This window comes from Microcebus murinus, chromosome 1 (assembly GCF_040939455.1).
Source record: "Microcebus murinus isolate Inina chromosome 1, M.murinus_Inina_mat1.0, whole genome shotgun sequence".
Lineage (NCBI taxonomy): Eukaryota > Metazoa > Chordata > Mammalia > Primates > Cheirogaleidae > Microcebus > Microcebus murinus.
Genome location: NC_134104.1, coordinates 58,873,969 through 58,898,181, shown reverse-complemented (window position 1 = coordinate 58,898,181; position 24,213 = coordinate 58,873,969). Strand labels below are relative to the sequence as shown.

The following is a 24,213-nucleotide window of genomic DNA, read 5'->3' as shown; positions in this document are numbered from 1 at the left end:
TCTGACTCCTGTGAGCTGGAGTTAATTGAACTCCCTTGAGAGTAGAAAAGGGATGTGCCTGTGGATATCAGACTGCTAAGATCAGATGGATGGTTATCAAATGTAGGTGGGCCAGGGCATCATTTGGGGAGCTTTATACACCCAGGGATTCCTGAGCCTCACCCCCAGATATTCTGATTCAGTAAGTCTGTGAAAGAGCCCAGTGATCTGCAGATATAAGCAGCTCCCAGTGTGATTCTTACATAGGTGGTCCATGGATTCCACTTTGAGAAACACTGGAACAGATCCGACCAGAACTGAGATAAGCTGATCACTATGCCCGGGCACTATATTTGCATAATTTTTCTAAAGTGAAAGCAAAAGGAAAAATATGTAGATTCTCATAGCTTCTTTTTATTTTTATTTTTTAAATGTAGCAAGAGTTTAAAAATCTATCTGAAAAGATATTTTTCTGTTAAATAAAAGTATGCATGGAGTCCTTTTCCAAAGAGTAGTGAATAATATATTAGACAATGTGTTTGACTGAAGTTTATGAAATGCCTAGAAAGTGCATTCAAAAGGGTAATTTTTTAATAGTCTTTGTAGAAAAGCCCATGGTCTCACTTCAGTGAAGTCATTTCTAGGAAGTGCAGAAATAATTATAGTCCAAATGGCTTGCATTCTAAATATGTGATTCTTGGATAGAATCCAGAGACTCTTAAATAAACTGATAGTAGCATATTTAGTAGATATGTCTTGCAATTATTGCCTTAAACCTGCACTTGATAAGTTCTAGGATGAATCCAGTAGCGATTGAATCTCAAGGCAGTTATTCTGTGTGGGTGCAGTGAAGTCCTATGTGACAGGTCTGGGAAAAGAAGGGGGTAAACCTTGCAAGCAGACTGATCAGTCACCTAGAAAAAGACAAAATGGCTCCATGGCAGGGCTGAGAAGTTGCACAACATTTTTTTCTGCTATAAACTTATGATTGAGTACATTTAAGTGCTTGTTTGAGATCCAAAGTTCTGTGGTATATAACAGAAAAATAATATGTAGCCTGATATTTTAGTATGGCAGGCATTCATTATCTATCACCTGCTTTCTTTCTCCATAGAGATAAAAATTCTCTCTGTTGACTTTGTAAATTGTATGCTTTTAAGGAAATGACTTTGCAGCTTACACCTGTTAGGCCGGGTGCTAAGCCACTAGGGAACTTGGAAGATCCTAGTGAGAAAGGAAGATAAGCTGAGTTTCACTTGGGCAGAGGGAGTGCAACAGAAGACATGAATTAGGACAAAGGAAGAGTTCTTTCTACTCCCACCTTAGAATTCCTCCCCTTTCCTGTAAGACTCATAGATCTTATCATTAAGGAAACTCAGGTTGGGGTCATCCTCAGAGTATTCAGATCCAAGGGGGTAAGACAATAAGACAGCACAGAGATTTCTGGGTAATGGTGCTGCATCAAAGCTAGGAGGCTATGAGTCAGTGACAGAAATACAGTAATAAGGGTCTAGTCTTGCAGCAAAGATGATGGTGACAACAGATAATAGGTCAAGTTCAAAGTTTAGCTCAACTTCAGCCCCAGCTGAGGACTGGAGTGCAATCTGACTACCAGTGAAAAGAACCAAAGAGCAATCAGGCAAACTGGTGCCATAAAGTGAGAAGTATACGTGAGTATACGGGCAGGTACCTGACGCCTTCAGGGTCAGCACTGTAAGTCCAGACTCCCTCCATATCCATAGTGGGGAAAGAGCTTCTAACAGTTAGCCAGGCTCAAGTCTCACTGCTACAGGACCAATGGACTAGGCCTGTGGTTATAATTCTTTAATAGCCTCAGTTGGAAAGTACAGGAGGTAAGTTGGAATGGACGATGTCCATGCATAGTCATCAAAACTCTTTATTGCCCAGCTAATTAGAAAATTGTTCTGCTTTTATATAATCGCAACTTGCATGCTACCATTCCTCTTGTCATTTGGAATTGGTGTCTTATTTCCCTATTAATTCTTCTTCCCCTAAGCTGGAAATAGAAAAATCTTAGAGATTTTCTTTTTCATTATGAGAAATCTGCCCTTAGGATACAGCCACAAGGACGGGTGTGTCTTTCCCCTGCACTGAATTTATTAAATCCAATTCTATTTAAAAATATTTTATTATAAAAGTAATATATGATCTATGTAAAAAATTCAAGCAGTATAGGAGAGCATAAAATGAAGAGGAATTCCCCAACCACACACGTCTGGCACTCTTGATCCCATAACCCAGAAGTAAGACTGTTAACATCACATAGACGTTGTATATATAAGCAAATGTGTTTAAAAGTGTATATGTGAATATATGCATTTATATGTATATTCTAACACAAAGAACATACAATACATAGTATTTTTATAACCAACATATTTTTATGATCAGATAGCATAACTTATTACATTACGTGAATTACATTTTCTTAAGGAACTGTTTTATATAAACAACATGACACATAGTAAGCACTTAATAAATACTAGATATAATAATGCTAAATTTTTTATGATAATCCTTTTCTTGCTTTGTTTTATAGCTTTTCTAATTATCTAGCATCCCTGGAAAATACAGATTAGTTTTACTTGTCTGTAATTTTCATGTGATGCCATTTATATTGTATTTATTCTGTTTTATTTATTCCATACATTATATTTGAGAGATTGTCTATGTTGCCACTTATAGCTGTCATGTATTTATTTTCTTTGCTGTATGCTATTCCGTTATACAAATGTACAACAATTTGTCTATTCTTTTCACAATGTGGGTGCTTCCAATGTCGCTGTGGACATCACTGCACCTAGTGGTGGAATTGCTGGATAATATGTCTATTTCTATTTCAATAGATATTGCCAAATTTTTTCCCAAATGGTCAGACCATCCTACTGGGTTTGAAAATTCAACTCTTTCAGGAATCTGGCCCTTTTATTTGTTTCATATATATTATAAATACATTTTTCATTTTGCCATTTGTATATCAATTTTGTTGATGTTGTTTTTGTGCTGTGAAGCAATTTTTACATTTTATACAGTCGAACCAATAAATCTTTTTTCTTTATGTCTTTTGTATTTCATGGCTTGCTTAGAAAGCTATTACCTTCTTCAATGTTATCAAACTATTGTCTCAACACTTCTTTTAGTACTTTTAGTACTCTTATAATTGAATTTTTAATTTTTCAACCTTTACTCCATTTGAATGAATGTGTTTTGGTGAATAATGTGAGAATTTTTTTTTTAAATGGGATAGCCTGTTGATACAACATAATTTCAGCAACAATAAGAGAAAAAGATCACTCAATAGGTAGCTGGTTACAACATTGACATACAACTGTGGTTCTTCTAAATACGAGTAATAACAGTTAGACAATAGCAGAAATGACCCTAATAACTAGAAATAAGAAAATATAAGTTATATAAAAACAAGCTTAACACAAAATTCTCAGGACTTGTGAAGAAAAAAAAAACTGATGGATGAATAGAGAAAACTTAAATGTGCTAACTTATTCCTGGATAGAAAGAATCAAGATTGTAAAGTATCTCTCTCTCTAAATTAATTTATAAATTTAATATAAACACAATCAAAATACCAAATATTTATTTTGTTTAATTTATAAAATAATTCTAAATTTCATTGGAAATAAATATGTGGAACCAAGCAGAAAAATTCAGAAAAATGACTATTCGTACCAGTAATAAAAATGTATTATAAAGCTATGGTAATTAAAACAGTCTAACAGGATACTGGCACAGGAATAGACAAAAGGAATCAAGAAACAGCATAGAATCAAAAAAAAAAAAAACAGATGAAGTTGTAAATAGGAGTGGCATTTAAAATGATTGAGGAAAATACGATTAATAATTTTTAATAGAAACTGTTAGGCAAAGTTTAACTATTGTTCCCAAAGCCTTTAATCAATTTTCCTTGCACTTGAAATAAAGTCAAGGCCTTCCAGAGCTTTGGAATTATATTTATACCTGATAATAATATATGTTTCATGAGAGTTAGGAACTTTCTTTCTTCTTTGTCCTCTATTTCTTGTACTTCCTATTTAAATTATTGGCTGACACATGGTAGAAACAGAGAGCTGTCAAACGCCTCTTTATAATTACACTAGGAAGCCATGCACTGCTATTCAGATCACAATTTACTTGGCATATGTATTTCTAAGTGTTTAGTCCTTTTAATACTGAAAATTTATATTTTGAATTGTTAACCTTACTCAGCATTCGGAGATATCCCATTTCTATCTTCTTCATGCCCTAGATGGTTAATTTCTCCTTTTTGCCTATAGTTATTGCTCTCTGATTTTAAAGACCTCAGAAAATAAATGAATATATTAAAAAATGAAGTTTAAAAAGTAAGTAGTTTTATTCTTTATTTGTATGCCATTGTTTAGAAGGAAATCTCCATTTGAATGTCATTCAATTCAAATTCAACAGACACAAAAACTCATTTCTACTAAGTGAAGTATCACAAGAATGGAAAAACAAGCACCACATGTATTCACCATCAAACTGGTATTAACTGATCAACACTTAAGTGCACATATAATAGTAAAATTCACTGGGTGTCGGGCAGGTGGGAGGGGGAGAGGGGGGTATATTCACACCTAATAATAGGTGCAGTGCACACCGTCTGGGGGATGGACATGCTTGTAGCTCTAACTCAGGTGGGGCGAAGGCAATATACATAACCTAAACATTTGTACCCCTGTAATATGCTGAAATAAAAAAAATTAAAAATAATAAAAAACTCATTTTATTACCCACCCACCTGCCCCTATAAAAATATCATCCAGTCCACTGATCAATCAAATCAAGAACTTTGGGGTTATCCCTCTCCCTAACTTGCCATCTTAATTAGATGAGAGTTTATGAGACTATTTCCCTCTACCCCTCAGGCTAAGATAGTCTCCTGACCTTTCTTTATTTCAACCATTTAAACCTCTGTGGTGGCCTTTTCTTCTCCCTTTGTTTTTATTTAAAAAGAAGTGGAGGAAACATCCTCATGCAGTGCTTTTTAAATGAAGTGACTTGTCAAGTCAGAGACTGTAGCAGTAATCCGAAAGGCAGTAAATTTAGCGACCCTCACTTGCACTGACAGCCTGTCGAGCACTTGAAACATAAATAGCAGTGGAGACAAATCGCTGCTGTTTTCCTATTAAGCTTTGGCCCACTGGCCTCATGGCCTTCCAGGAGCACGTGAGCCCAGCCTGGGAGAGCCACTGCTTTCAAGAGCAGGCACGTGCTCTCTCCTGCTCTCTCCCACTCCACCTCCACCTGTGCTCCTCACACTGCAGCTGGGCCCCCACCCCCACTGTGATCCATCTGTTTCACAGAAAGGCTAAAAGTCCAGGGCCAGGGTTGAGGGGTGCTGGTAAGCAGAGGCCCGCAACCCAGGATGAATGATGATGGGGTGATTCTTGCCTCCCACATTTTGGTCAAAATCAAGAAGCCAATGGCCCAACCCTTTACTATTATTTGTGTTGGTCCCTGAGCAGCCAAAAGCTGCCCGCCCTGTGTTAAATGAAAATATTCCAAGAACATCAATTTTGTTCTTGCTTAAGCCATTTCTTTTTTTGTACTATTCCCACTCCTCATCTCCTCTTTTCCCTTTATTACTTATGTATTGACTTTAAGCAAGAACAATTCTCTAAATTGGATCAAACAGCTCATTCAACACTGGGCCTAGCTGAAGAAATGGAGCTGGGATTTTGGGGTGAGCCCACTGCAATATCAGGGCTTGTGACAAAAGGGTGGAGGGCCAGATAGGGTTATCTTATGGGCTGCATTGTTTTAATTACATTTCAAAGGCTTCTGTGGCAGCCACAAAACTCCACCTAGAAATCCTTCCACAGTGCAATTGCCCTGCTGAGTTTAACACATTCACTTACAAAATGCCAATTGATTTATGTGACTCTTGAAAACAGCAACTGCTGCTCTCATCTCTCTTGATGTTTAATCCGAGGCCATGGCAGAATCCTAATGACAGGTCTGGTAAAGCCCCTGCAGTTCCCATGACAATGGTGAGTGATCTTGGTTCCAGCTGACTGTCCAGCAATTCTAATCTTTGCACCCCACTCCCCATTTTAGGAAATAGTTGAAAAATAATCAACACCTGCAGGAATTTTTGCTTCTATTCTATTCCCAAAGGACTCTTCTAAGTATTTTGGTGGCTTTTTTCCCCTTCTTTTTTGTTCAGTTCTGCCTCTTCTTCCTGACACCCCTGGAGTAATAAACGTGAAGTGGGACAGTGAGTACTTGCTTTATGACATAATGCTACATCATACAAATATTCTGCAACCCCTACTCCAGTGGTTTGAATTATCACCAATGTGTAAATTGCACATTTAAATCCACATTTAGCCCAAATCTCTTACTAACCCCGTATTTCCAAGCACCTATGGAATGTACTACAAAGGATGTTCCAAGAAAACCTGATACCAATCATATGAAGAATAAAACTCACTTTCTTCACTCCAAAATAAGCACTCCTTCCTGATTTCCCAAGTGGTACCAACTGCATTTATTTTTATGAAGTCACTGACTTCTAACTTACACACTGTTTTAAAATATATTTTTCTCTACCTGAAAAAACCCAGTGGCCTAGAGGAAACCCAAGGCAGGTGAGAATGCATGTACATGGTCCATATTCCTTCTCCTGCTCTCAGAGAGCACACTGCCACTGTCTCCCATCAAGCTCAGACACTGCCTCAGAATCCTTCTCAACATCCGTCTCCAGGCAGCCACTGTCAATTAAACAAGGTTGATGATGAGCTTTGACATTTTTGAAGAATCCATATCCCCTTTCACAGTAATTCACGAAAAGGTTTATTGCAATACATGTTAGGACTCAGTGCCAAGAAACTGACACCGAGAGTAAATGGTGTTGGTATATTACTATAAAGGACTTCAAACAAATAGAATTTCATACATACACACTGTTTCCTACAGGAAAAAAAAAAAAAAAGGAAGGATGGAAGGAAGGAAACAAATTATAAAACAATGCCATTGCACTTGGTACTCTATGGGTGCCAAAAGGCTTGAATGAGATGTAGAGGTACCTGGCATGGCAAATCTAGAGTCTTCATACCACCCCTTGCACACCAATGAGTGTCTTCCTCTCACATCACAATCCTCATTGCTCCTGCATGGAGACCTCTATTTTAGTCAGGCTAATCAGATTGCCACACCCTTTTACAACTTGATGACTTGGATTTTCTGCACTTGTGTTTTGTAACTTCCTGAAAACTCGTTTCTGCCAGGAAGTCTTCCCTAATCGTACGTAAGTCCATTCTACAGTGCCCCTGGAGTGCCTTTGCCTGTTGCTAATGATTTTGTGCACCAGTTGAGTTTATAACTTATGGAAGAGCTTCTAAAAATAAATGGGTAGAGGCTAAATTTTAAAATACTAACTTTTTTCTCTCATTTATTGCTTTATTTGATTCTCTGAAGAAGGAAGTTAAGTGGACAAGCCTCATCACAGATGAAGGCTATCATTTTGCTTTCTTTATCTATAACTGAGCTGCATTGCTTTGGAAATTCCCTGCCTTTCTTGCTCTTAATCTCGCATTCTATACTTGGAAGAAAGAAATAGAGCAGATTTTGAGAAGCTAAAAATGCAGCCAACTCTAGTGTCTCCCAGCATTCTAAGGATAAAAGTAGGCATGCCTAATTAGGAACATGGGCTGCAAAAGTCCACAGACCTGGCTTGAACCTCATCTCTCCCTTGCTACCTTTATAAACTCGAGCAAGTTTCTTGTCCATTCTAAACCTATGTTTCTATGCATTCCACATCTGTAAGCAATCTTAACAGTGTCTTGAATTAAATAAGACAATATATCTGAGTCTGAGTCTCCTAGCACAGTGCCTAGCGTTTATTAAGCAGTTCATTCAACAGTCACTCTACAGTATTTCTTGAACTTTTAATAGGCTTCAACATTGTAGCCTTTACAGTTGTAAAGACTTACAATATTACCATGGTTATTCTCAACACAATTCCCTTCAAGGAACTAAATGTAGGGGATCCTGACTTCAAGTATAGCATTTAGAAGGGCAGGAAAGTTTCTAAAAACTAACGCCAGGTAGGGGGTAATGGTTTAGTATGAGTACCATAAAAGAATGTCACAGCCCATGGCTGAAAAGGATGCGTGGATGGTAGCCTTGGGTTGGATGCTGGGCTCAAACTATGCAGTGAGCTTATTTTTTACATGTGAAAGGAAAATGCACATCATAATGAATTGGAGCTCTCTGGATGCCAGAGAAAATAATGCCAGGGCGTTTTTCTTCATTTGGCCCATGCTCATTCATAGAGCTAAAGCCAGTTGTGAATCTTCCCTGGAATTATGCTTGTCATTGATTTCTGGGTACTAACTACACCCTTTGGGGCCTCAGAAGGCATGGGGCCAATTTGCATAATCCACACCCTGTTGTGTCTTACTATTCAAATAGGGAACATTTCTATAGCAGAATGGCCCACCTGTTCCCTTCTGTGCAGCTCAAATATCTTAATAGTCAGATGCATCGTTCTCTAAAGAACTCTCTCCCCTTTCATTTCCATTCCTCCTACTCTTCTTTAAAATTATGCTCATTGTATCACATCTCTCAGGATTTTTAGGTGTTTTTTTTTCTTCTCTTCATCCCCTTCAATACATTACTCTTCCTTGTACCTCCTTATCCTCCCATGATTGTTGCTTCCAGCAACTGTGTCTGCTCCTTCCCTGCCTTCATTCAGTCATGTATCATTTACTACTCTTCACTCTTCCCTTCCTTCCGGGGGTGAAAAGTGGGGATGAGAAGTGATTTCAATCTTTGGACAGTGACATTGCAAACACTAAGGGATCTCTCAGGTGGAATGCGAAGCTGAGAAACCAAAACTTCAAAGGCTCTGGAGAGAGACATGGCTAGAAATATAAACAGAACCCCATCACAGGCATTTTTTTCTAGATTTCATGTGTTTCTCTCTCTCTCTTCCTCTTCTTATCATTTTCATGTAGAACATGATGTGCAGAGAAGTAGGGAAGGAAGCAAAAGCATGAATATGTGAGCATGTCCTTAGGGGGGGAAAAAAAAAGAAAACATGAAACGTACTATAAGAACAGAAACTTGTTACAGCATTTGAAGTCCGTACAGGAAACTTCAAATGGCATCATTGATTCATGATCCTTTTTTTTTTTTTTTAATTTTCATAGGTAGAAGTTCATAGCTTGCTTTTTTTGTGCATTTTCTTCACACTCATGTCTAATCACGGATGCATAAAAACACAAATATATATACATACACACAGCAAGATAAATTCCAGTTCTTTGCTCTCCATTAAAGTGTATGTGTTTGTGTTTATAGTTAATGTGTCTGCAGCCACTTCCATATGAATATTCAAATTTAGTGAATAAAGGGAATAGCAATCCTATTTCAAATGTGTCTTTCCTTCTGTAAAAGATTGGTCTACAGAGATGTTATAAGATTCTTCTTAGAACAGTGAAAAAATGATTCATCCATTTTCTAATATGTAAAATCCTTTGGAATTCTGTACTTTTAAAGTCATGAAACACTCAACGTTAGCATATTTCCTAAATTGTATTTTCTATATCTCAAAGCATAAGAAAGGCAGACACCATAATGATTATTAAGGTAGTAGTGATTTTTTTAATTTTTTAAAAATTCCAAATAGGAGACTGGTTATTATGTCCTGGGAAATTTTTAAGAATAGGCCTATTCCATTTAATAAGCAAATATTTAAGGGTTAGTGAATTTGTATGCTGTTTCCTAGACATTAAGACTGAAAGCACATTTATAAATAAGTAGTTGTTAGTGTTGTGTGTGTGTGTGTGTGTGTGTGTGTGTGTGAGAGAGAGAGAGAGAGAGAGAGAGAGAGAGAGAGGGAGACTGAGGGAGGGAGGGAGGGAGGGCAGGGGGGGGAGAGAGAGAGAGAGAGAGAGAGAGAGAGAGAGAGAGAGAGAAGAGGGGATGACAGAGGGAAGGAGAGAAAGAAAGGGGAAAAGAGAAGCAGCATGGAAATAAATTTAAATTTCAAATGGTTGCTTGCTTACAAATGCCTGGTTGACCTTAAAAAATCTAAATAAATCAACATTTTGACTGTGAACTACAAGTTTTATCAAAGTATGATACTCTGAAGGCACTATACTCAGAAGGCAGCACCTGGCCTACTTTAATTGCAGTTATTCCTGGCTGATTTGCCTCCACATTGGGGAACAGAGAAGAGAACACTTTTCTTTTGCCATTAGCTCTAGGCCTTCCTTTCTGACTTATGAAGAAATATCAAAAGAACTAATATGTACAACTTGAGTAAACAGTGACTAAGAGGGGATATGCTAATTATGTGCAAGAGTTTAAAAGGTGCATACACGGAGGAGGGTGAGAAGTTATTTAGCCTGGTAGCTGAATATTGCCAGGAGACACAAAAGCACATTAAGCAAAGGGAGATTTAAACTAAACACTAGATCCCAGAATAAATATAATACTCAGCACCGTGAGCAAGCTTGTGGAAATTGGTTGAGATGTTTAAAATACCAAAACATTGGAATTTGCATTTCAAGTAAACATTTATGCAAGGGCAGAGAAATAATAGATAGGAGCAAAAGAAAGACCCAAATTGCAGCCATAGAGCTGGTCCACCAGAGAACTTAAGCACAGGTTATATGTCAATTTCTGACCTGAGAGTCTTCTAAAGCTTGAGAGAGTGAAAGGAAAAGGTGGCAGGGCTCTTGGGTTGAGAGCAGCCAGTCAGAGTGAACTGAAAAACAGGAGAAAAGGTGCCCCCAGGCGGACAGACACACTAGGGTGAAGGGAAAGGAGCACGAGATTCTGAGTGCATTTTAGAATTTTGTGCCTGAAGATTCACATGGTGTATTCCATGCCTTAAAACAAGAAACTACTCTTGCTGAGATGAAAAGAATGGCATTGTATCAAGCCTGTGTTCACTCGGGATTCTGCAGGTTTCTGAAACAATAACTCCACACAGCAGATAAATCCTCAGGACATGGCCAGAGATGTCCCTGTGCAGCCTGTCAACAGCAACGCACTCAGCACACCCTTTCTTTCCCAGTAAAATGATACTTTATTAGGATCATTAAAAGGGAGTGGATTTTTACACCAGCTTCTCTTACAGAAATATTTAGCCACCTTTCAGTACTTAGCTTAGCTCAGTTTTCTTAAGCCATACGAAGTGTTAGATCTGATGCTAGTATTCACATATGCTTGTTCAGCTGTGTCTCAGTCCGTTCAGGATGCTATAACAAAAATACCATAGACTGCATGGCTTATAAACAGCAGAAATGTATTTCTCACAGTTTTGGAAGCTGGGAAGTCCAAGATCAGAGTGCCAACCAATTTAGTGTCTGATGAAGGCTTACTTCCTGGTTCATAGATGGCCATGTTTTCACTATGACCTCACTTGGAGGAAGAGACAAAGGAGCTCACTGAGGTCCCTTATATAAGGACACTAATCTCATTCACCAGAGCTCTTAGCTCCTTCTTTATGATCTAATCACCTCCCAAACACCCTCCCTCCAAATATCATCACTTTGGGGGTTAAGTTTCAGTATATAAATTTGGGAGGAACACAAGCATTCAGTCTACAGCAAGCTAACTCAAAACATTTATTGAGTAACTAATCTGTGCCAAACCCTGTGCTAGTTCATGGGGATATTATGTGTAAGACATGGTCCCCAAGGAGCTTATAATTTGGAGCTTTGGGTTTCCAGCAATAGAAAGCTCCCATTTCCTATTAAATTACTATGGATTAGTGAGAAATTCCCAAGTGAAGTAGCGAAAATAATGCACTGTGGGCAAAGTCTCCTGTGAGTGTGAGTTGAACATACCAGGAGGAAGTGGCAGGGCACGCAAGAGTTTCAACCGGAGGATGAAAGGAGAAAGTGAAGCAAGAATGACAACAGGGCTGGCCCAGTGGTGTTGTTTAATATATTAAATTCTTGTCAGGCTGGTTGGATGAGGGATAGCAATGCTGTTTCTCTTACCTGTATTTGGTTAGTGTCTTCAGACTCCCCAACTCCACTGAGACACATCCGTGCAGTGTGTGCTGGAGACAGAGGCAGTCATTGGCATGGAGCAGCTATCACAGCAGAAGTAAAAAGGGTGTCTCTGCCTCCCGTGTGGGTCACTTACGGGAAACCTCCCCTTTCATCCTCCGGTAGTGTTGGGGGAAACTCTCCCCCCGAGACATCAGATTGAACATTTTACTATTTTATTATCTGCTTATCAGGAACATATGAGACTATTAATGCCTATATTGATATGTAAGCATACCAGGCTCCAAACCCAATAAATAATGCTTTATTTTCTTTCATTCATCTTAATGAATGAAAGATGGCACATACTTCCATATGTGCCATCTTTCTGAACTGATAGGGCTTTAGTTGGTGTTGCTAAACTAATCTTTTTCTCTCCTGCAACTGTTTGATTTCTTTTAGAAATTCAAAGCACAAGGTAGAAATCCATGACCCACCATTTCTCGGTATTTTATGGGAATCGAAAATAATTCACTGTTGTCAACTATCTCTAAGATTATTTCTTTTTCTTCTTCTGACAACTCAGTACCCACTTAGGAATAAGGTTTATGAGTATGTGGGAGGGCAGGAAAGAAATCCTAAAACATTCTGAAATCATCGCTAACTCTTTTCTCATTATAATCTATCGCTACTCTCAAAACCAATGTTATTTTACTGTCTATTCTACATGTGCACTCCAGGTTTTTAATGTGCTTGCGCCTATTTCAGCCTGATAAATAAAAAACTGATTGTCAAAATTTCCATTGGTCTTCAGGGTATTTATGTTTGGACAGAAGATTCTTAGCATCAAATAGTTGGCCTGACTCTCAGTCCATAGATGCACATATGCAGGAAAGATTTCTCTCTCTCTCTCTCTCTTTTTTTCCCTTTCAAGCCCAAATCCTTCCTTGTTATTCCAAAAAAAAAGTGGCCTATTACCCTTTCTGAAAGTTCTGGGTTCTTGCTACATTCTACTTGTGTACCATGTAAAAGCAGATCTCACTATTCACTTGAATGTGGGGTAGGAAAAAGGAAAAAACACAGATAAGATAAAAACATCTTTTATAAATAATATTCAGCTGTATACTATAGACTACTTTTTAAAACATTTTGAGTAGAAGCATGTGCTAGATAATATACAGAACTTCAGAACCAAATTATATTACTCTTGCCTCTTTGTTGTTGGGATTGTAAAGTGTCCTCAAAACTAGTGAGATTGATAATTGACAGAAAACTTAAAGTTTGGAGAATTCCAGTTTTGTTATAGAATGTTATCAAAGAGGCCCTATCTCTTACTGGGGGCCTGGTTAACAGGCTTAGCTGATATATTTGCACAGTAAATTCATCTCCTTGCTAGTTGTCTATTATATTAAACTGACCATCAGGGAATTTCCAAGAAAGAAAAACAGTGTGTGGCATTTGAACAGAGCTAAAAATTGGCGCAATTTAATGTAGGATAATGGGAGCAAGATCCCATCATGGTGGCAAGACTGTGTTCTTTAACACCCTCCCATTTGCTCTACCCTAACCCAAGCAGCAGTAGAGTTTTGGAATTTGGGGGCACAGGGGATTCCATTTAGTCAAAGTCCATGGGCCTTTCTGGACAAGCTCTGGCTGAACCTTTCCAGCTGCCCAATTTCATTTCCTCTTCGCCTTCTCTTTCCCCTTTTCCTTTTTCTCCCTCTCTACTTCTTCTTCCTTATTTCTCTCTCCATCTCTTTAGAAACGAATGCATTTAATCCATTATATTCTGCATCAGGGTAATTTAAACAAGCTTGCCTATCTTGAGATAAATGCACACAAAAAGATCAATTTTGTAGATCTTTCCCAAAAGGGCCTCCATATACCTAATACCAATTTGTAAGCCAGTAATATTTAGCTCCCTGCCCTCAGCCTTAGATGGCACAGTTTATCACAAAACACACCATCCACAGCAAATTCTCATGCATCTGGCCCATGACCTGAAAGCCTCAATGATGACGTAGTGTGGTGCTGCAGAACAAAGAAACCACAACTGCAAGACAGGGTTAAATCTGGAGAAGGGTGATGGTTTCTCAAAACAAGCCACTTCTCCTTCTAATAACCACTTTGGTGTAAAGAGTGTTTTGCAGCACGGTGTCATTAATGATGTCACTCATATCCTGTCAGAGCACCTTACAGCCTGTGTGCACCTCCCCACAGCCCCCATTTAGTTCCAAACCTTTAACCAATGACTGATGGGCCTGGACATACAAGCACCCCAGCTCCTTGCCTCAGGATCGGGAGAGTTGTGAAGTGGGACACGTGCTGCCCCGAGACCTCCCTGAAAGACAGAGTCAGAGTTGTTCTCTGTGGGACTTAGCTTGGCTTCTTTCTCTTCCAGGTCCCACTTTCCTACTCTCCTACCAGTTTTTCCTGAGAATACTTCCTACTTAATCACTTTCACAAGACTTTTTGTCTTGGGGTCTGCTCCTGTGGAATCTGATGTCAGACAAAGCACATTGTCAAATTATTGAAAAGCCATGTGGATTTGTTGTTGTTAAAAAGAAAAATGAGGTGATCGCTTGTATATTTTAGACTTTGAAAGACAATCTTGCAAACCTCTGTGTTTCAGGAAGAGAATTTGAAGGAGAAGAAGAATACCTGGAGATTCTCGGCATCACCAGGGAGCAGTCAGGCAAATATGAGTGCAAAGCTGCCAACGAGGTCTCCTCAGCGGACGTCAAACAAGTCAAGGTCACTGTGAATTGTGAGTATAGCAGGAGTCAGCAGGTGCCATGTGCCCAGGGTGCGCCTCCACCTCCAGTGAGCTTTAAAGATTCCATTAGCAAAAGAGCATTGCATTTCAAGCAGATGCTCCTCTGGTCAGGGATGCGCATTTATACATTGAACACATCCAAGGGCAGGACTTGGCCTTTGAATTTGATAAATCAACTCTACCAATTCTAAATGTAATCCATAATACATTTAACAATACCCTCTGTCTTTTACTCAGACTAAAGAATTAAGAAGACATGATCAGACAGCACTAACATTTCTGGCAGTCACTATTCTGGTCTTTGTGGAAATCAAGGTCATACTACTTTGGAAAAAGCAACAAATCATATCTGCTTTAACTGGAATTTCCATCTCAATGCATTGTTTGTCAGAAGGGAATACCTCAAGATTATATTTTATCCTCTGCTATTTAACTAATTGGCCTTGAGAACAAATTTAAGCCACCGTGGTCAGATACCGTGTGTCCCTGATGGCTAACAGGGATACCTGATAAGTTAATTTGGGTTATCTATTTGTCCCAAAGCATAAGCATTAGAAAGGAAGATTTCACTAAGATGCATAGGTAAGTGGGCATACTTTGAACTTCTCAGATGAAAGGATTCTTAGATGTAGTTCAAAAGGGGGAGGGGGGAGGATCCATATGATATGTGTCACCCAGCAAAGGAATAAAGAGAATTCGTTTATCTTGTTCAGTTAGGAGTGACTTTCTTCATCATTCAAATTCAAGTTCTCACATCACACAATTGTGGCTAGCGACAGGGACAAAAGGCTGTTCTGACAGTTCTCTCCTATGCATTTAACACACACACCCTACATACACACATGTGCACACCTAACTCACATGCATGCACAAACAATTTAACCTATATTTGAAAGTATCCTTTAGGCCATAATGAGCTGCTTTCTGTCATCTTAAGTCCTCTCTGTAGTTACCTAGGTGCCCGAAATTCTATGTGATTTCTCTCTATTCTTCTCAACAACCCTGGCAAGGTAGATGTAATTGAGTCCATTTTAGAGTGTATGAAACTAAAGCTTAGGAGGTAAAACTGCCTATTCAAAACAACACAGAAAGCAAATGTAAGAAAAGGGATTCAGACTCAGGTCCACTTGGTTCCAAAGCCTCTGCTCTCATGAAGAAGAGGAGGAGAAGGAGAAATTTTCAATTCTTCATACTCACCATATGCAGTGTTAGATTAAGGGATTTACATTTGCCATCTAATTCTCACAGTAAACCTATGAGATGAGCATCATTAGTCTTTAAAAATTTGGAAACTGGGGCTTAGAGAGCTAAGGACACCTGTTGAGGTGCCCCAGTCTGTGCTAGGATGCACTATTACCTGTGGCCTTGCCCCAGCCCTGTAGCCTTCTTCAGCAAGCAGCAAAATCTCCTTCACACCATACCTCGAAGGATCCGGTAGATCTGACTCTGCTGTAGTTTGTAGTACTCATTTCCAAGAAGCAAGGAGCTGTATTTCATGAGCTCTGAAGTGCTTCTATTTCTCACTGTCTTTGAATTTTTTAGTAATAGAGGTTTGAAATGCCAGTATTACTATTCTTTTCTAGTGCTGGGTGTGTTTCAAAGACACATTAATGATCGCAATGTTATAAAACGCTTTAGGACCTTTCTTTCACATGAAAGGCAACTTCTCTGGATGTTTGTATAAGTTTATAATTAGGTTAGCTTCTTTTATGTACACATAACCATGCCATCATCTTCCATCTCTTCCCTGACTTTTACAGTCAAGATTTCATTTTCTCTTAATTGACCTTCATCTTAATTAGATTTTGGAAAGTCCAATCATGAAGTACATAGAAAATATTTATGCTTCCATTGTGTGAAACATCAAAGTGGTCTGGATTGCAGATGGTTCCCCAGATCAAAGCTAGCCGCCTGGGCCCTATTATTATTAGCGCAATTAGTCTGACATTGCTCTTTCTTGACTGTCCCCGAAGTGTAATTTAGAACAGAAGAAAATACTGATAATTTTCAAGAAAAGACTTTTATGAAAAATGTGAGCTTTTGCTACTGATGAGTGAATGCAAAAGAATATGGACAGAACCTCAAGATTCTAAAAAGACAACTCATAATGAATTATATGAAAAACTAAAGAGTTGAGTCAAACATCTGATATGTCCTAACCAGCAGGCCTCAGCACAAGCCTGATCTTATAAAAATTGCTCAGGAAATGTTTACTGAATGAGTAGGTGAAAACCTCACGCATAAACTCTTCCCTGCTAACATTTCTCTAAACTTTGCAAAATATAGTTGTATTAAATAGATGGTGTCTCTGAGATTGAATTACAGAACCAGGTTTGCTTAATGAAACTCTTGCATACAAGAGGAATGTCCAGGATCACCGTTGTCACTCCATCTGAGCCTGTCTGCTATGAAATGTCCCATTATTTAAATGATTTATCTTCCTTTCAAAATATGGGCTTTGGAATTAGGTTGGGGATCAGGATGGTTAAGATAAGTACTGGTTGAATAGATTATTCTGATGAACAGACCCTGAGTACCACAAAAAAAAAAAAAAAAAAAAAATCACAGTGCTGGTAACTTTCTCTCACCAGCATATTCTTGATTCATTTGCTCAGTTGCCAACAGCTGCTTCCTGCAGGATACTGAGAGGCTAGAGCAGTAAACAAGAGGGGCATAACAGTTTCTCTTCCTGTGCTCACAAGCTAGATCCCATGGTCTCTCCTTTTGGCTTCTCTTGGATAACCCTTCTTTCTAGTAAGTCTAAAACATTGCCCACAGCCATTTTACATGCAAAATCTATTTTCTAAGTGGTAGGAGGTCCTGAAATTTACAGAAAGCTAAAATATTGGCTCAAAATTGCAACAATTAAATAAGCTTAGTAGCATTTATATAGTAGACACATGACTTTTGGCTTTCTACATCTTACCCACAGTGTAGCTTCAAGTTTCTTTCAGTAACTGGTCCTAAGGACAGTCTGTCCTTTCATTGCAGGTTCTAGCTGTAATCCCTCAATTTCAGTCTCAGAGTGCATTTAAAGTATCTACTTTGGCATTTATCTCACCCTTGTACCCAGTATCCCTAAGATAATATCTAGCACCTATTAAATGTTGACTAAATACAGATTATTAATTTTATTTGGACTCTTTCTATACTAGACTTTTTTCCTATTCCTGAAGAAATTCTTCTCAAAAGCTGGTTCCAAATGCTGTCCCCCATGCCACTGACCAGCCAATGTACCCATCTGCTGTCTTCCCACAGCTCTGTCTCCAAATAGGTTCACATTATCACTCTTTGCAACTTCATTTTCCTTTACTCATTTCTCTTGGAACTCAGCTCTGCCTCCACCCTGGTGTCCAGAGCTAATCAACCCAACCAGCACAATTGCTTGGGGACCTACGATGTTGACATTTCTAAATGTAAGCCCACTTTTACATTTGATAGCCATTTATTTAGGGGAAGCAGACACAATTGGGACTGAAGAAAACTTTAGCCTCCAGATAATGTATATGTACTTTAACTGGAATCTTCAGTGCTTTGATTCAAAAAATCACCTAATAAGGAAACTTTCGGAAAACAATTACTCGATATGAAATCAGACTGGCTGACTTCTCTAGTTATTCGCAACTATACCTTTCCAATCTCCATAACTACCTTTAGTTTATTTTTGCATTTGGGAAGTTATCAATAGAGACACATCCTAATATGTATATATCTACTGTGAGATCATCAGAGAAAATCTTCAGTAGGAATCCAGAGTGCTACAACTTTCTACTGCAATTTTGTAATAGGAATAAGAACCATAATTTTCAGATCACCTTCAGAGTACCAAGACTATCCTAGAGATTTCATATCCATTCATTGTCATCATTACACATTGACAGTGGCTAAGAAAATGGAGAGTGGCCTGGTCTTCCCTAGCAAGGAGGAGTATTTACTTTATCACAGATATTGTTTAGTGTGTTTAGTATTGCTGGCACATGATGATTAAGAAAAAAAGATAACTTAGTCAACCTTATTATTTCTAAATTCTCTACATACAATGCCTTTCTTATTGCTTCCACCCTTTGCCTCTGCCGCCTTGTTACCCCACTGTACACTAACCCTGGGAAATAACCCATAGCATCCCTATGTAGAGAGGACAAAGACAAATGCCAGCAAATGTAAGCATTCTCCACCACAGAATCAAAGAATTTGTGAGTGGTAGACTTGGGACTCTAACCTGGGTCTAACTCCAAATCCTCTCTCCTTCCATTACAACATGTGAATAATAGTACTATAAAAATAATAAATGTAATCACTTTAGGTGTTAAAAGTGTTCTCATATGAATGATTTCATTTGATGTTTATATTAAACTATGAGATAAGTACATAAGTGTCATCATCTACATTCACAGTTGAGGGGCTGCAGGAGGACATCATGTCTATTGTGACAACCTAAGTGGCACAGGTAAAAATTGAGCCTGCATGCATCTCCTGACTCCTAGTGCAGGTTTATATCCACCATGTCATCACACATTGTGCCAGTTTGGGGTACCCTGTAAATTGCAGAAATGCAACATTCATCTTTCCACCTACCAGCATGCTCTTCTGAATAGTATTTTTCCTTATTAGGAATGCATTGCTCTCTGAAAGAACTCATTCAAATAGAAGTGCCAGAGCAGAGAGATTCAGAGCATGAGTTTCAGAACATCATAGACTAGGGTTCAAATCCATATTCCACCAAATACCGACTATATGAATTTGGACAAGTTACTAACCCTTTGTAGGCCTGTCTTCTCTTTCATAAAATGAGTTAATAATACTTACCTCCTAGGACTATTATTTGAATGAAAGGAAAATCTAAAGCCTAGTAGAGTGCTGACATATGGCAAATGCTTATACATTAAATTCTTCATTCAAAATTTTATTATTTCATACTATTATTCCAATATTAGTAAGATTAAATGAATGATATTTTGTTTTCTATACCACTGTCATTGTTATCTTATTTATTCTGATTGAAAGAGTCTTGATATTGATAATGTCAGAAGAAGAAAGGCCTTATTAATATTTTCAGAACCTGGAAATTTGAAGCAATAAATACTGAAGAGTCCTTTGACAATTGTAAACTATTCCAAAGTCATGTAAAAAATAACAGTGAACCTCTCTGTGCAGCACTTTTATGAAGCCACATTTTATTATAGCCATATTTTGAGCAAGGACATCTATTATTTTAACTACAGTAGGCATGCTGCAGTATAATTTATAATAATCTTTCCTAGCCTCATCTATACAGAATTCATTACAAATCAATTTCAAATGTTCATTCCAATAAGCCATAAAAGAATAGACCTGCACCATGTTATCATTTGAGAAATATTAGGAACAATGAGCTTCTTGTACATTCATCAGAATTCATGGATTTACCCTGGCATAAGAAACTTCCCATGTTTTCAAAGAGAGAAGCAAATGGTTGGACTTTTTAATTGGTGAACGTCATCCTGTCCCGAGACTAATGCATTTACAAGTGCTTAACCCTATTTTACTGCCAGCTTCCCCATACTGGGATCTCTGAGGAGCTAACAAATAGCTCAATACTTAATCACTCTGGTTCTAAATAAATTGAGAAATAAGTGAAGAAATAATCTGACAGACCTAAATCTTCCCATTTCTAGAGATCAATGTGGTTAGATGTAGTAGCTTAGCATGTCCTACTTACCTCCCCAGTCAAGGCAGCCTGGGCTGGGGTGGGCCTGCCCACCAGATAGCAGGAAGGGGGAGCCCAGGTAAGACTTCCCACATGCAGAAACAGAGGAGAACCTCTGCTCTCTGACAGAAGCTTGGTCCCAAAAGAAGGGAAAGAGGTGAGCCAAATAGGCCCATGTTTTCTTCCCAAATTTCTCAATCAGAAAAATCATTCCTTTTCTCCGAGTCCTCAAGCAGTAGGCACACTAAAAAAACTGCTGCCGAATAACATTCGGCAACATTCAGAACAAGGAAGAACTCTCTGCAGAAGTGAACAACTGGGACCTGCATTCTTGGTCTCGTGGAGAGGGACTCGAAGGCATTCAACCATGGCAATATTATATAAAGGTGCCACCGCTATGAACCCCAGAGGTGGTGGTGGTAGGAAGTGTGGAATCTGGCTTAGGTTTAGGGCTGGTCTAGCAAAGCAATAGTCATCATTAAGGATTTGTCAGTTATAACCATGTGGATCTAGAAACTCACAAACGCTGGTTAAAACTCATTTTGCAAATTGTGAAACTGAACAAACCAATATAATCATAAGCAAAATGAACTCTCCAGCCAACATCGGTGGGTCACTGTGCTACAGATTATACAGTCCTTGGCAGTTTAAGAACAATGCAGGGAAAATAAGTAAGAATGTGAAATTAATTTATTGAGTATTTTATTGCTGGTCATCTATTTCTTTTCTTGGGTATCTTACCTTAGTTTATGGCATCACCCAAGCCTGAAACCTGAGTGTTATCTTTTTCACACTCCTTCTTTCCCTTCACTCTTCACATCTAATCCATTGTGAGTCTCATTAGTCCTGAGGCCACATAGATCTCAAATCTATCCATTTCTTTCCAGCCCCTTTATCACAAACCTAGTACAGACATCTCTGAACTCCTTCAGCAGCTTCCAAATGAAAGTGCCTGTCTCGGGTTCCGACATTTTATAGATGAGGAAATTGAAGCAGTGTGACTCTGGGCAAAGTACTAAACTCTCTAATAAGGAGGGAAGATGATGGGCAGAGCCTGCATTTGAGCTCAGGTCTATCAAACTTTAAATCTGAGCTCACAACCTCTGTTCTATGTTCCATCCCTATACTAATACCTCCCCTGCCAACACCACTAGCACCAATTATTCCTTTATCCTTTGAACCGATGTACTCTAATGATCCTATATAACCAATTATAGAATGAAAGACTTTTAAATGGAGCCATGGTGATCATTTTAAGTTAGCTCCTACTTTTAAAAGATGAGAAAGAAAAGACTGGTACAGACGTTTGCCCCGACCACATTTCTCATTAAGAGTAGTCAAATCAGACCTCAGGTTTCCTATTCCTGACTGATATTTCAGATTTCTAACCCACGGAATCATTAAATGAGTTGTAATTTGGAAAGTTCAGAATTGAAGGGTTAAATGAGCTAAGGGTATGAAAATACACTTGGGTAACAATGATACCAACTTCCCATCTGTATAGAATGGGCAGTTTTGACTAGAATTGGAATATTTTATAGCTGGAAAGGGTGCTATCAATCATTAAACCTTGGTTCCCTCATTTTATATGTAATAAAACTAAGGCAGAGAAAAATAAAGAGTGTGATCAGAGGTCCACCCAACTGAACTGAAATTAAATCCCAGGACTCCTGCTTTTCAATCCAGGGTTCTTTCCACTACAACATCTTGCCGTTCTGTGCTTATATGAAAATAAGCAGGTAAGTGTAAAGCAAACCAATGACAACAACAAAACAACAAATTGTTTAGGTCTATTTTTTTCCACATGTACACACACAGCCAAGTGGACATTACCTGGCAGGTGATCTTAGGACAGGACAGTCCCTCTCTCCTTTGAAGGTCCATAACCTGCACAAACAGAACCGTGCACAAGAGCTCAAATCTACAATCCTGTCATGGTCATGTGCACCTGTAAACACTCATTCCATCCTTGTAGGATTGTTTGAAAACATCACGGCAAATTATAATGTCAGATGTGTTTCTGAGATCATTTCAAGCCTGTCACAGTTTCGTAGGCCCATTCCTGGGCATAAAAATCAAGTATGCAACTGCCAGAGAAAGCAGAACGCTGACATGCCAGGAAGTCTTCCATGCACTAGAATAGACTTCAAACTGAGCCCCCACAAATAAGAGCAAAATTTACCTGATTCATAGTTATAAGCAAACACACAAGAGAAAAGAAAGTAAAATAATCACCTAATACTAGTTTTTGTTTGTGTATTTTTGAATTCCTGCCATTATGTCAGGCCAAGCTTGGGTTATGAGGCTTTAGTACTCTATTATTTTCACTGGATTCCTCAAAGCCACCTCAAAATATAATAATTATAATAGTAAAGAAAAAAAAGTGGTAAAATTATAGATTCAAAACCCCAAGCCCTTTGGCATCACCACTTAATTTATGAAAAGAAATGACTATGCAAATATTTACAATCTACAGTTGGAATGACTGATAATCTACTACAGAAGGGAAAAAGAAATTCTAGGTTCCATTTCCATAAAACCCTGTTAAGTGCCTCATTTAAGTAAACTAAGTCTATATTTTCATTACAATCTCTTATTTGTATTTAGTTTTCTAGGGATCAGTCCCATTCAGCTGGTCACATAGTTCATGTAAATGAAACTTTTAAGACAATTCCTTCCCTGCCTCTTTCCATCAGATTGTCCTTTTTAATTCCTTCCTGAATGGAAATTCTGGAGCACCCTCTGATTCATATAAACCTTTGTGCCTGTCCTTCCTGCAGATCCTCCCACCATCACAGAATCCAAGAGCAATGAAGCCACCACAGGGCGACAGGCTTCACTCAAATGTGAGGCCTCGGCAGTGCCTGCCCCTGACTTTGAGTGGTACCGCGATGACACCAGGTATGTGTCACACCTGTCCCTCTGCTCCGCTAGGTGGTCCTGGAGGCACCAGAAGCTCCGTGACAAAACCAAGCCAGTTGTAATTATGTAGAACTGTACTATTTAACTCTTCCTTCCTAGTACCTCTTTATCAAATGCTTTGGGGTCTGCAGCTCTTAAGCCAAAACCCAAAAGTAGTCAGCTAAAATATAAAAATGGCGAAACATGCAGCTTCCACCTGCGTGTCTTTCTTGCCTATAACAGAAACTCAAAAATGTTCCTGAGTTTTCTCTGTCAATGGACATTGAGTTTGATAATATGGCATTGCACAATTAAAATTAAGAATTGAGCAGAGAACAACAAGCTCTAACTACTTTCTTTCTCTCCTTTTCCTCCAGTGTAAAGATGGGAAAGAGTTACTGAGCTAAAACGTTCACCACTGTTCCTTTTTATTCTTCTGTTTTTGAACTCTTAGGATAAACAGTGCCAATGGCCTTGAGATTAAGAGCACGGAGGGCCAGTCCTCCCTGACGGTGACCAACGTCACTGAGGAGCACTATGGCAACTACACCTGCGTGGCTGCCAACAAGCTGGGGGTCACCAATGCCAGCCTAGTCCTTTTCAGTAAGTATGCCAAAGCAGGGCCAACTCGGCAGAATTAAATTGAATTCTCACACGGAAAACTTGAAACTCATTCCCTTATATATTAAAGGTAAACTTATATTATTAATACAGAAATGAGGGTATACTCACTAAGACAGAAACACAGGAGTTTCAATCCCTGTGCATAAGGAGAGATTTACAAATAGAGTAACTTCTCTCTATATTCTGTCTTGCTTTTGGAAACTGCCTTGTTTTTGTTTCTTCTCTTTAGTTATTTTTTT

General features: G+C 38.6%; 1 protein-coding gene across 2 annotated transcripts in view; it reads left to right on the top strand.

Annotated features, from left to right (window-relative positions):
- The window catches only part of LSAMP (limbic system associated membrane protein), a 605,854-nt gene that overhangs the window by 539,390 nt on the left and 42,251 nt on the right, over positions 1 to 24,213 (top strand). For both annotated transcript variants that reach the window (XM_020288073.2, XM_020288085.2), the window contains exons 4-6: positions 14,620 to 14,754; positions 23,230 to 23,350; positions 23,805 to 23,953. In XM_020288073.2, coding sequence (XP_020143662.1) covers positions 14,620 to 14,754; positions 23,230 to 23,350; positions 23,805 to 23,953 — 405 coding nt within the window. The remainder of the gene's footprint in view (positions 1 to 14,619; positions 14,755 to 23,229; positions 23,351 to 23,804; positions 23,954 to 24,213) is intronic.